General features: G+C 36.1%; 1 protein-coding gene across 1 annotated transcript in view; it reads left to right on the top strand.

Moving 5' to 3' along the window:
• The window catches only part of DPP10 (dipeptidyl peptidase like 10), a 244,744-nt gene that overhangs the window by 128,039 nt on the left and 102,759 nt on the right, over nt 1-13,946 (top strand). Inside the window, exon 5 of the mRNA XM_041405727.1 lies at nt 712-786. Within this exon, the coding sequence (XP_041261661.1) occupies nt 712-786 (75 nt within the window). The remainder of the gene's footprint in view (nt 1-711; nt 787-13,946) is intronic.

Genomic DNA, 13,946 nt, shown 5'->3' with positions numbered 1-13,946 from the left:
GATTAATTTAAAATTACTTCCTTCAGTGCCCTTTAAAACACATTCTTCTCTTTCTCATGCAGTAGATTAATTAAATTATTTCTGACATCAACATTACCCCTTGATGAAATTACAATCTTGAATTCAATTGGCTGTCACGTAGTCTTGAGTGGATGTAAAGCATTATTAGTTTTATAATGCTACTTTATGTTTTACTTTTCTCTCTGCTAAGAATTTTCTTTATTTTAAGAAATACTTTTGCTTTGGTCCAAGTTGTTTTGCAAAATGTTTGCATTTGTGGTGTTAAAAGAAAAGCAGTAGAGATGTAGTGCATACCTATTCTTTTTCATGCATATTATCTTTAAGGCCAGCCTAGTGATGAATCTCTCTTTTAATCATTCCAACCAAAGCGTCTTCCTTCATGCTTTGGGAATGACTTGGTTATAGTTGTTATCCTTGAACATAGTGCTTGTAGTGATGATAAAAAACTCATCAGCCTCTCATTGGTATTTAATGTTGAAGCCAGATTCTTCTGTTGGCATTGTACTGATACCAGCTAATTAGACTAATTATTTAGTGAGCCCTTCTTTTGTGAAAATTATATTGGTTTTCTAAACCAATTCTGTCTTGTGAATAGGAAGTTCTTAAAAGAGGTGCAGGAAAATTTGGGAAAGAGGATTTTATTACTTTCATATTGCTAACTCACTTTTACTGCTTGTTATTTCATTACAGGTAACCTTCAAAGCATCAAGATACTCTGTTTCACCAGACCTAAGATTTGTTCTTCTTGCATATGATGTTAAACAGGTAAGCCAGCCCTTCCTAATCAAAGAGCCTCTAAATCAAAACTCCAAAAACCTCGTTGTTTTCTATGTTTCATTTATAATTCCACATGTTATGATTTGTGTACTCGATTTCTCTTCTCAAAACCTTCTGATTCCATGATGGGGAAGTTTGTATTTAGATGTGTGTGGAGGTGTTTCCTGGTTCTCAAGAAGGTGCTGTGCCATGATGGTTTTGGCAGTATAGGTTTTCTAACCCTTAAACTGCTCTGTTACTACCTGTTTATGTGCAATCCTGTCTTTTGATATTCCTTTGGTTTTAAACAGCTGCACTGGTAATTTATGGACTATTCAAAACAAAAGGTCCAGGCTAATTCATGTCATGGGATTTTTATTGTTGGCTTCAGGAGTCTGAAGTGTGATAATCTGGAAGCCTATATAATGCAGTGTATTCTTTGTTTCTTATAGTATTTAGAGATTTTGGAGGCTATTACATTGTCAAAAAGAGTTTTGATCAATAATACCAAGTAGCGTTTTCTAAGATAAATCTTGTAACACAGAAAGGAAAGAAAAAAAAAAGCTTTATGAATTGCCTCTGTGTATATTGGTGTTTGTATAAAAAGTGCTACTAAAATATGAACTGCCCTTCATGAAAGAATAGTTCTGAGTTGATGAATTCAGTGGTTACTTGAATAAGTTTGGGTTGTTTTGTTTGTTCTAACAGTGTTGATATAAAATTATTTGTTAACGTGGTATTACATCCAAATAGGGTTTTCATCTACCAGTTCTGCTGGATTCCAGATCAAGCTTTCCTTACAATATGCATATTTCAGTAGGAAAGAGCTGCTGTTCAGTTCACTGGTTTTTTTGGTGAAGGGTTCCAGTTTTATTTTGTCAGAAAAATACATGCTCCTTGCTACTTCCCTTCTTGCTTATTTGGTGAAAGAGTTTAATAATCTTTCATATGGACTTAAATTCCTCATTTGTTCTCTTGAATTTTTTGATTTTGGATGGGTTTTTTTCCCCTTTGTTTGAAATTTTCTTGGTATAACATATATAGCTGATAAAGATAAATAAGGAAAACGTGAAAGTATCTGTCACACTTTATTACATCTAAATGTGTTAATATCATGATAAAGATGGTCCATTGATATACAGAGACCTCTCAGTGTATGCTGATTCTATCAGTTTGCAGTTCTTTCTGTATTTCAGTCTTGGTTTCCTTGCAAAAAGAAACTTTTCTGTCCTTTCACAATGAAGTTTCATAGAGGAGAGAGGTTTGCAGAATTTACATTTTCCATCTAGAGGTTTTCTTTGCTCAACTGTGTTGACAAGAAGTAATTAAAATGAGAAATGAATGGGGGTTGGCCAGCAGTTTGTGGTGGCAGTCCTGGGTGCCTTTGGATGAGGCTTGTGTCACTTAGACTGCTCCAGCTGAGCTCATGGCCTTCAAACCAGAAACGTGCTGTGATTGTTGTGTCTTCTACAAGTGGTGGTCTTAAAACTCATAATAGCTGGATGTTGTCACTCAGATGTAAAAAATACCTTAGCTCCTGAACGTGTTGCTTAAGGTGGAAGGAAGAAGCACCAAAAATCGTGTAAGACAATTTATTCAGATGTTGCAGAAAATGTTATTGTGGATAACTGGGGAAAGTATTTTATTTTTTCCTTCAAATTTTCTGGCTTTTGGGATATTTGTTAGACTGGTACGACACTTTATTTCCTCCAAATCTGTTGGAGAAAAGTCATGCAAAGCCTGTATGTTTCTTCTTAGCTAATGCTTCTGAATTACATCAAGGGTTAAGTTGGTACTCATAATTCTTGTGGTTTATTTAGAGCTCTCAGTTAGAGCCAGAATTACTGCATCTGAATGAGAGGAAATCTGCCTGTCTACCTTTCTTTTCCCCCCAGCTGCTAAGTATAAATTATTACATTTATTGACTATAAAATTAAAATCAATACTAAGCAGCATAACTTAATTGGAGATTTTCCAATTAGTTTCAGTAGAACCAGGCCAGATTCTTTCTTCATGCCTCTTTTGAATGTAACTTTTTATGAAACTGAGGATTTTCTTATTGTCAAAGTTACAGCACATGGTTGAGTCTAATAATGCCCAGTCAAGGAACCACAAGTAACTAATAATAAGTATTTAGTTGATCTCTCCATCTGCTATAAATTGCCACAGATCTCTGGACTGTACTAGCTATGTTTTCCCCTTATTTTTCCTTCTTCAATAAGATTTAGGTGTGTAATTGCCCTGCAATTTATTTGGTGGGATTTCTGCTTTTGAAGACTGTGAGGACTTTGGGGTTTTAAAATTATAATGGTTGTTTACGTACATCAATCTGTGTTCTTCATAACATACAGTAATACAGCTGGAACAGATTTATTAATCAACATTTTATAAATAAGCTAGTGTGTTTCAGCTTAGCAGACTGGAGGGAAATAGAGACAAATAGTTCTTCAAGACATTTTGGCATGAAATTGTAATTAGAAACAAGGTTATTTTGATGTTTGGATTAAAAATAAATGTTAAATTAAATAGTTGACTATTTATTTTACTGTTGTCAGCATTTTCTTTAATCTATTTTATGCTTGGAATGGCAAACTTTAATTAAATTTGCAGTTCTTTCAGCACAATTAAGAATGTCTTCTATGCATAACGAAACATAAATCTGCATGAAAATAAGCCATCTTTGAATACAAAAGTAATAATTTGATAATTTACATTATTCTTAATACAAGGACGAAAACCACTTCATGTGGCATAGCAGCTGGTTTGGTAGAGCTCTCTGAAAACATTATGGGAGAGAGTTCTTTTGCTAAGGAATTGGAGGTGTTGTTCATTGTTTTCTGGGTGACAGGGTCCCTCCATCTCCTTCCCAGCAGGTCACAGAACACAAGCCCTGGGGCTGCCTGGTGGCTCCTTTTGAAACACAAGGGGGTGGTGATTGTGTAGGTTCTTTCTGTGTGTTCTTTGCTGCAGTACTCCATCATTATCCACATTCTGGGTTGCTTTTCACCAGTTCTCCAAGGTTTCTGACTTTCCAAAGCTTCCATGGCTCAGTGGCAGTGTACATGGTCTTTGTATCTGTAGCTCACCATAATTTTTTCGGCATCGCTGAAAAAGTCTCATTGTGCAAGCAAGCAGATCAGAAATAGCAACTAATTTGGGGAATGAGCTCAGAAATCCTTGCTGGATGTCTGGCCATCCTCATTCTTCTGGGACAGTGGGAAGACAGCACCAGGGAAAGTATTGTACCTATTGTATGCAGGGAGGGGGCAGTTTTGCAGGGCTATGTCTTTTTGATTTTCCTTTGAAGATTGTCAAGGTGTGAGCAAAGAATGTGACACTCTGGGTGACAGCATATCTAAGCCAGTTGAGATTTCAAGAGGAAAGATTATTTCACTCTTGCTTTCAATAAGGGCTGTGTTAAAATGGTATTTTAAACTTTTCTCACTCTTCTGGTGGTATAATTCACAACTGACAAAATCTGATTTATAGTCTTGATAAGGAAATAGAAATCAGACATTCTGTTCTTGTATTAATGGTAAAGAATGGGGCAGTGAATTTGCAGAAGAGTGAGAATTAAGGGCCTAAGAAATTGTTTTACCATTAGGAAAATTTGGTGTTAACTTATCACCTCTCTCAGCAGACTGTTGCAACTTGTCCACATGAAATGAAAATAAGCTTTATTCCAGATATTAGTGATTTTTTGCTCAGACATCATGGGCATGTTCTCCCAGTGCTCTTGCTAGGGCATAATTTGCCACAGAAGAGCAAATGAAGAAGTAGATGAGGTCATTTCGTCTCGTTCCTCACGTGATGAAATCCTTGTGGGTTTTTTTTTTCTCTCCTTACAAACAAACTGTTCTTTCCTTTTCCCTGCTTTCAAAGCCCTTGCAAATGCCAAGCTTCAGGAATTTTTCCTACTTTATTCTCTTTTCTATTAATAAGGCATCATCTTCTGTTTTCAGTACGAGATAATTATGTGTGAATTTTTTTAGCTCTTGGTTCAGAAATGTGCTTAAAAACAGATTAAAGTTCAGCTCTAGTTTAGAAGCATGAGCATTTAAATTCCATCTAAAAAAGGAAATATTTTCCTGAATTAGGACTTCAAACTGTAATCTTTTTTGGCTAGAGAATTTTAATAAAACAATATGTTTAGCTTAAAAGAAATAGATTTTAACACTTCTTATGGTAAGATCAGGATGAAGAATAACGAATACTCTTCAGAAAGGAAGGAGAAAAATAATTTTAGATATAAATGTCACTCATCCAGTAAAAATAGCTCAAAAGTGTACCTGAATATTTTCACTTTAATGTATTAAAGACAAGATTCCAACATAGCATTTGAAGCAAAGGACCCCCAAGTTACTTTCTGCTGTGTGCTGATGCCTGTCATCACTTTGCTGCTATAATCTCTGTTTTTAGAGGATAATGACAGGGAGTACTGACCACGGTCTACAGCAAATGAAGGTCAAACAAGTGACATTCTCATCAAGCTTTTAGAGATTGCCTCTTATACTGACTTACCCAAGTGTACTGAAAGGACCTTTAGGATTTTGTCTGCAAATTAGGAGAATCCATGAGGGGAAGAACTCACTGAAGTCTTAAATTATGATTATGTGTTCTGCATTAGAAGATTATCTTTCTTCCAAGCAGGTGGAACCTAAATGCTCAGTTGTCAGTAAACCTCTTGGTCAGTGAAATTTATTTGTGGATTTTTGTTCTGAAAAAGTTAAGAGGTAAAGAAACTACCTTGCACTATATATTATTTTTAATCACAACGCTGGTTTTAACACATGCAGGTGTTTTCAAGATATTTTATCCAGTGCTTGTGGAAGTCTGGCTATGAGGAGCATTATCTGCAGTACCAGCCAAGAGTTGGAAACACACATAACGAAGATGAAATGAAATCTGTCACCTAGCACATGGAAACAGCATTTTCTCAAGAAGATTATTTCATACAAAGGAATAACAAAGGACTTTCTAAACCAGCAGTGATCTGGCCAACAATATTTTATGTAGCATTCTCTATGAAATAAAGATCTGATATAAAATTCACGCTAACACCATTTTCCTCCAGAAATGCATGTTTCTTTAGATAAATCTGTTTTTCATGTGCATTTCTGCAGGTCCTCAGCGTAATCTTTCATCTCTCATTTGTTCATTTTGAGATGGGTCCAGAAGCAAATCATGCATGTGCACAGTCCTGAACTTACAAGATCGTAAATAAAAGTCTGATCCTGACATGACTTTCCCATTCATCTTTATCTCTTGTCAAGAACATGAAAGACCAATTTTTATCAGTTTTAGGGTAGCAAGAAAAAAATAGGAAGGGATTTTAAGAGAGATCCACCCCCAAATCTGAGCTTATTTCTTGCAAATAGTTTTTTGTTATATATTTTATTTCTCTCTTAGGTATGACAAGAGTGGGTGCTTAAAACGTCAGATATTGAGCAATTTGTGGAATTAGGCTGTTGTTTCTCTTTGAGTTGAATTTTTAGATGGACAGAGTCTGGTAATATAGCAGCTAGGGCTGTAGGTTTTCTTGGCATAGTGCTCTTCTTTTTCATATATTTGGCTTTATAGAGCTCCACAGATAAGCAAGGCATTTTAAAGATATAAAAAGTCAAGGTCTTTGCCTGAGGAGAGGATGTGCTTTGTAGTAAAATCTGGCAAAATGAATTTTATGACACCACCTACTATTATGAATTATCCCTCAGGAGTGGGTATTCATGTGAATACACAGTGTACCACATCTATCCAGAATTTTATCAAAATTATGTGGCAAAATGCAATAGCAACCAGCACCCATAAATGAATGATGGGGCAAACAGAGTCTATTTTATGGTGAGAATCATGGAAACTGATGTTTGTTTTGTATTTGTCTGAAAAACAGACTTCACCTTTGATTCCTGTTGAGTTGTGGTTCTTTAAGTGCTTGCCTTCAGTCCATCAGACACATTACTGCCTCACCACTTACTAGGAGTAGCAGAGTTATACATGGAGGATCTGCAATACTCTGCATAATACTTGGTATATATTATATGTAATATATATAATATATATCTGCAATACTCTGTAAAAATTATTGGTGTGTTTGTGATGGGATGTTGGGGATGCTCTCTGCCAGGGTGCTACTGTGGTGGCCTACAGGACAGGGCTGGAACTGTCACAATTTTTTCCTCTACAAATAAAAAATTGAACTAAAAAATGGGAAACAGGAGTATTATTTGGATGCTTCCACTGTTTCTTTACATTTATTTAGGTAATATGACTTGTCATATACCAGTCCTTATGCATCCACTTCCTGTTTTTCATAAGGGATGTGTTGATTCACATATGCAAGTTCAGCCTAGTGTGGCAGTTAAAAAAATAGATCACTTTTCCTAATAAAACACATGAGGCAAGTGTTGCTGCTTTTCAAGTAGCTTACTAAGTTTTTCTGTTCCATTTATACTTACAAGATTGCTGTTCAACCTCAAGTTTTAGAAGTAAGCAAAATAAATAATTCTAATTGAGGGAGAAGATCGCAGTTTTTTTTTCTGGTTCAGAGTTGCCAGAGCTGAAAAAACCGAATTCATGTTTCAGGTTCTTGTTCAAAGTCAGTATTGAAAAAGAAGATTGTACTTTGCTGTTGTTCAGTAAGAATGAAGGCATTTAGCTTTTCAAAGAAAATGTTTATTGACAGAAAAAGTATTTCTTTTCAATAGTATTGTCATTCCTATCAAGTATGAATACTGTTATTTCAGGAGGACCTAGATGGTGTCCAGCTGAGTTTCTGAGATCCAGCCGCTCAGAAACTCAGTCTTAACAGAAATCTGATTTTCAGAGTGGTTGTATTCCTACATCCCATAATAATCCCTGGGGACTGGAATCCCACTCTGTAAAGGCTATAGAAACAGGCAATATTGCACTATTTAATTCATCAGTTCCCCTAATCTAAGCACAATTTATTCTATAAAGCAGAAGTTTTGCCTTCTGCTGTGAAACTGGCAACTGTCACATCCTCCCTGTTCCTCTCTTGTGCATGGATGATGTGCAGAAATGACCCAGAAATGTCCAATGCAGGTGAAAAGTTTGTCTGTCACAGCCCACTGACAGAAAAAACCCAGTGTTTTAAAGGTGTTGGGGTTTTCTCTCTTATTCTGATACGTTTTTAATTCCACATATCTCTTCTATATGCTGGAACTATGTAAAACTGAAACCTGGTTATACACTGGTACGTAGTGTTTGGGGGTTTTTAGAAGATGGCGTAGAAATGATTTTTTATCAAAATATATGATAACAAGTCTTCCTCAACAATGCTGAATGGAAAAAAAAAAAGCAAGAGGCTGTTTTCATAAAAGAAAAACAAGAAAGGACAGCCTGAAAAATAACAGGGCAAGGACTGTTGGGAGTCCTAATTGGTGACTGTGTTAGTAGCTGTTAAAGGCTGGAAAAGCTGAACAGAGCTTTAATTTGGATTGAGATCTGCCAGAGTTCACCACAAACTAGACTCATCTGGTGCACCCACCTGTTTTTAACAATTCTATATTCTGTGCTCCTAAAAAATAATTCCCTTCCTCTCTACCAAAAGAATAAGGGCTAAAGAATATTTTCTACATCTTTCAGTTTTGACAGGTTTTACCCTGAGCATGAATCATTGCTACTTCAACTGCTACTCCTATTGATTTCTCAAATATAAGAGCTGGCTCACATCAAATACTGTGAATAAATGACTTCTGAGGAGCAAAATAATTTCATGGGTCTGACTGTCCCCTTCTGTTAAAACATTTTACTGAAAATGCCATGTATGTTCTATCTGATGTAGATATCCTCCTGTTCTATAGTGACTGATTTCAGGTTTTAGACACACTCTTTTCATATGGACTGCAAATAAACAAGATGGAATTACCTGAAAAATAGTCCTCTAAGCAAATGCCTGCAGTCCAGTTCATGGGTTCAATGCACTTAAAAAATCCATTTTAAACAATGGGCCTTTTTTGCTTTTATTTCATTTTTCATAATAGCGTTTCTATGAAATTCAATAATAATGTATCTTACTGAGAAATGTGATATGCATTATAGCTTTCTCATTAAGCTTTTAAATAAGATACCATTAGTATTGATGAATGTAATCCCAAATGGTCACTTAATCTTAAAATTGTCATTGATCACACATTCAGAATTTTAGTCTTGCAGCCAAAATAGTACATATTGTCAGTGGTCATGAATTTTATATCAATAGCAATTAACATCTTTCTTTGGCTGCAGTGTTATGAATTAGATTTACAAACTAGGGATGACTTAGTGAGTTTTTCGTTGTTGGATTTTTTTCCTTAACAACATTTGCTAAAGAATCTTTTCAGATATGTTGATATATGAAATGGAAGGCTTAAGCACAGTCTAGAAACCTAAAGTTGTCATATTTTAAAATATTTTGGTTTTGACTTTTTGTGGAAATTAAGAGGCAAAGCGATTCCACAGTATTCACTGGTGAGCTAGCATGTGGTTAAAGTCACCCTAACAATAGAGTTTGTTTTTACTAATATCTTCAGAAAAACTGAACCACATATCTTTGTGAAGGAGCCATGGTGGTTTTCACATGGTAAATATGTCACAGAACCATGGAATAGTTTGGGTAGAAAGGGACCCTGAAGATTATCTCACTCCAACCCCTGCCATGGCCAGGGACACCTTCCACTAGCCCAGGTGCTCAGGCCCCATCCAACCTGGCCTTGAACACTTCCAGGCATGGGACAGGGATGGTCCATAAGAATGTATTTAAATATACATATATATACTTACATTTAAGTAAATATCAACTGAACATTTGTTTAAATATCCTAGAATTTAAATAACAATACAAGGTAGAAGCATACACAAAGCAAAATGGGTAACACCTCTCCAGTCTGGTCCGTGCTCTCATGCATCTTTTGGCTGAACTCTGTCAGTGATGCTGTCTTAAATCTAAAACTCCCAAATGTAGTCTGCAGTTCCTATGTCAGTTGTTGAATACAATCAAGCCTAGTTAGACTTTGCCCAGAGAAGCTGTGCACTCTCAGGGCCTGGCTGGCTCAAGCCTTGGTCTGGATTCAGTGCTGGTCCTGCTTTGTTGGGGGAGTTCAGCTGGTGGCTGCCTGAGATCTCTCGCTGTGGCTGAGTTTGTGAGTCAGCACCATCACACCAGGAGTGTTCCCCCTTGAGGTAAAGATTCCCAAGTTTTAAAAAAACCCCAAACAAACATTATATTTTAGAACAGCTTTCAAGAAGAAAAGCAAATGTCAAATATTTACCCAGATGTTCAGTTTCATAATGTTTCAAATAGTATGTAAATAATCCTTAAACTATTTTCAATAATTTCATCTATACTTTTATTAAGATTAGATTTGTAATCTCCAGGCATTTCCATGTCTCTGTGTATATTACAAATCTCATCCTTTTCTGCTCCAGACACATGAACAGAGACAGTTCTCTCTGTATCAATCATGTTTAGTTGGAAGAAATTCTGAAATACTTCTCTGCTGCAAAAATGAGGAAAATCAGAGAAAGGGAAAACCTAAGCTTTGACTGAAGGTTCACAATCACTTTTTGTTATGATTAAGTATCAAACAGGCTGGCCAAATCTGGAAAGCAATTATTCTAAAATGTGAGAGGGGGAAAAACTAAATATGCTTTTCAATTATTCTGCGTAATTCTGCCTCTATCAGCAGTGCACATTGAATAATAATTAAATTTTTCTTAAAATAGACAGGTTGGGGAAAAAAAGTAACTTGAAAAAAATCATAGCTTGATCTTATAAATTGCAGCTTATTTTTAATTCTGAACAGCAGGTTCCTGCTCAGAAGAATAAAATACACAAACTGAAGGTGTAACTATGACATACTTAGCAAATGTTTTTAGTCTTGAGCAAGAGAAATTTTGTACTGTGCATTTACTCAAACTTTTTCAGCAGGGGAGAAGTGTTAGCTTTGTTTGTTTGCATGTTTTTCATAAGCAGAAAAAACCCAAGTGTGTTGACATCTTAAAACCCTGGTGCTGTTCGGGAAAAAGTTAAGTCACTTCAAAGACAAGTTCAAGTATCAGTACCTGAAACAATGGGAAATGGTCCAAACCATGAGCAAACTTGTTTAAAACCTGTTCCATGGAGAATGTCTGCTCTTCCCAAATGTCAAGAGCCTTTCAAAAAGGATTGAACCTAGAGGGTGCCATGAGTGCTCCAGAGCTGCTTGTCACACTTCAGAGATCCAGTGCAAGCACATCAGAATTTAATTTTCTTCCACAATCTTACACTTTCACTGCACAGGAAATATTATTAACTTTATATTCAAGTAGCCATCATTATCTAGCAGGCTCCTCAAGTGCTTATCACTTCTGAACTTGATGAAAATGCAATTAAAGTCGATGGAAATTTTTCCATTGTCTTTAAAATGGACTTTTGCATTAGCCTTTGTCTACCTATCACACAAATGTAATAAAGTCTTCTCCACAGTGTGACAGCATCAGCCATGTGGACAATGAATAAGGCACAGGATTTTCAGCAGGATCTTGTAGAGGACTTATCAATGTTTGCAGCAGCTTGTCTGTGCTCTGAGTTGGCCTTTAGATCTGTAGTTTGTTTATAACTTTGTGAATATCAAGTCAACTTGTTTCTCATGATGTTCCCTCTCTTTAGGGACAAATGTGACAGAGACTTCTGACAGCTTGCTACTGTCATTGTTATTTTGTGTAGCATTTTGAGTGCAATTCACTTGGCCCTGATGCACTGTCAGATCACAGTGTTTCTAATTGCCATCTTCACTGTCATTATCTTAAAGATATTTTAAAACTGTTTTCCTCCAGTGGAAAACTTCCTGAATGTGACCTTCATCTGCTTTTTGTGGATGCTGAGACAAGAGCTGATTCAAGTTCTTGTCACTGTCAGCTTGGTCTGTCTGTGGTTTCTCTTCTGGCCCTTCCTTTGCTGCTTGATCTGACACGTGTGACTGTGCTGTGTTTAACATGTTTGGAAGGCTGCAGAGTGTGAGCCAGTTTGTTCCTCTGCTTCTCCTCCCTCTTAGGGAGCTGTGCTTGGAGTGGTACCACTCCTACTTGCATCAGCTTTTCTCTCTGTGATAATCCCTTGTCTCTCCACTGTCCCCTGGGGATGGCTGGGTCTGAAACTGAGATCTGACAAAGTCTGCTCAACAGCTTGAACTCCCATTTAGGCTCTGATAGAAGATTTATGAATTTTAATAGTTTATTCCTGAAAGAAAAAAAAAAATCACCTTTTTCTAAACTTATTTTGGAGGAGAGGTAGGAGGAAGAGTCTATGCCTATGACTAGAATAGCCAGGTATAGGTTTACCTGTGGAAAAGCTGTTCTTGTTTTCATGCTGTCAATTAGTAGCACAAGCTATTGCACCCTTTGATGATTTATTTGTTTATACTTTTAAGATATTATGATTATTTATAGATAATTTGCAGTTGTAATGGACTTCTATCTCTAGTCCTTACTGGTGTCATGTAGACCTTGTGTTGTAAAGGTGCATCAAGCTATTCCACAGAATATCCTGAGTTGGAACAGACCCCTGAGGATCACGGAGTCCAATCCTCATTTCCCTTAACCCTTTGAATTTCAGTCCTTAGAAGATACAGAAAATGAAGCTGGCAGAAGTAACTTTGTGCCTCTCTAGCACAGGATGCCAATGCTACTTTATTTTAGTCTCCGGTGTCTTCTTGAGTCAGCAACACTAACAGCAGAGGAAGTTTTAGTGCAACAGTGTAATGAAGGTCTTAAAGGGCATGCTGTTAAATGTGCTTTTAGCTCATCAAAATGTCCTTCAGGTTCAGGGCAGATCATTGGTATTAATGTAACCTTTTTTTGGAGGCTTCTTTCAGAGAGTGGACTGCATAAATAGTTTAATTTACTGTATAGGTCTCAGCCCATTGCTCTGATGTTGATATTTGTCGTTTCTGTGGATGTTGGTCAAAGGTGAAGAGTCTTTTTCTGGAAAATGTTGTGTTTTCTTAACCTGGAATTCTACCACAGAGGCTCAGGTTGTGATAATGGTTGAAGAACTTACCTGAAATAACGTAAATAAACTGTAGTTAAATTTAAATTAGGAAATTGAAGTGGTACTTGTTTTAATGGGGAGTATATGGCTATTTACCAGTTAATTTTTCTGTAAACAAACCTTGTACCTTGAAATTAAGTAAGGCTTTTGTATAAATGTTACAGATGTTAGATCTGTATTATTTTTGAGGTAATCATTCTTATTTTCATGTGCCTCAGGTTTCTCCATCACCAGTATGTATATTACAACAAATATATATGTATAAAAATTTTATTAAAATATTTAATACTAAAAAAGGCTCAGTTGAAGGATTTAAAAAACACTGGGCTATTTTGCAGTGTATTATTAGGCTTAATTCTTCATTTTCCTAAAAGATTAGGAGCATTTGGAGTGGGTGGTTGATAAGACTTCCACATGAGAAACTTAAAAACCATTAAGCTAATATGTATCACATAAAATAAAAATGCAGCAATTAAATTTGAAGTTTGGTTTCCAACACCTTGAGGCATGTAAAAATCAGTCCTCCCCAAAAGAACAGATATAAAGTTGAGAAAGGAAATTTGTATATTGATAGTATTTCTAGTGAGTGGAATTTCACTGTGACTCTCAGCTGTGGTATTCAGTAGAGCAGCCATCTGCTTTGGCAGTGCTGTAATTTCTTTTTTCAGTATCTCAGATGAAATTAAATTCATCATACAGTGAACACTGCTAGGAAAGTAAAAACCTAAATATGAGCTTGGTATTAAAGTTATGGTAGCTCATTGCAATTTATGTCCTATTTGTATAGTGTTCCAAAAATAGAAGAACATCATTAACTGTTTTGAATATTCAGAGAAAGGCTGTCTATTTGGGTGGTTTTGCTTATATTAGTGTTCCAGTAATTCTTGCAACCTTACAGTGAAATGGGATTTTAGAACTTGAAAATGTGACAAGCAAATGAATGAGGAAAACCATAGAATCAGCAGAGGTCACAGTGAGGAACAGATTGCTCTTCTCTCCCACTCTCTTTCCTATTACTGATATCCAGTCATATGTCATTCTTAACTCTTCCTTTATCTCTTAATAGTTTGAAGCTTGTAGCTTTTTACATTTATCCTAGTGCTTTGGTGTTGTGTTCCTTCAGGAAGCATTCCCAAACTCT

The sequence above is a fragment of the Onychostruthus taczanowskii genome, unplaced genomic scaffold (assembly GCF_017590055.1).
Source record: "Onychostruthus taczanowskii isolate IOZ18803 unplaced genomic scaffold, ASM1759005v1 scaffold10, whole genome shotgun sequence".
In the NCBI taxonomy this organism is placed as follows: domain Eukaryota; kingdom Metazoa; phylum Chordata; class Aves; order Passeriformes; family Passeridae; genus Onychostruthus; species Onychostruthus taczanowskii.
The sequence above is the reverse complement of the archived record's forward strand: the minus strand, read 5'-3'. Positions and strand labels throughout refer to the sequence as shown.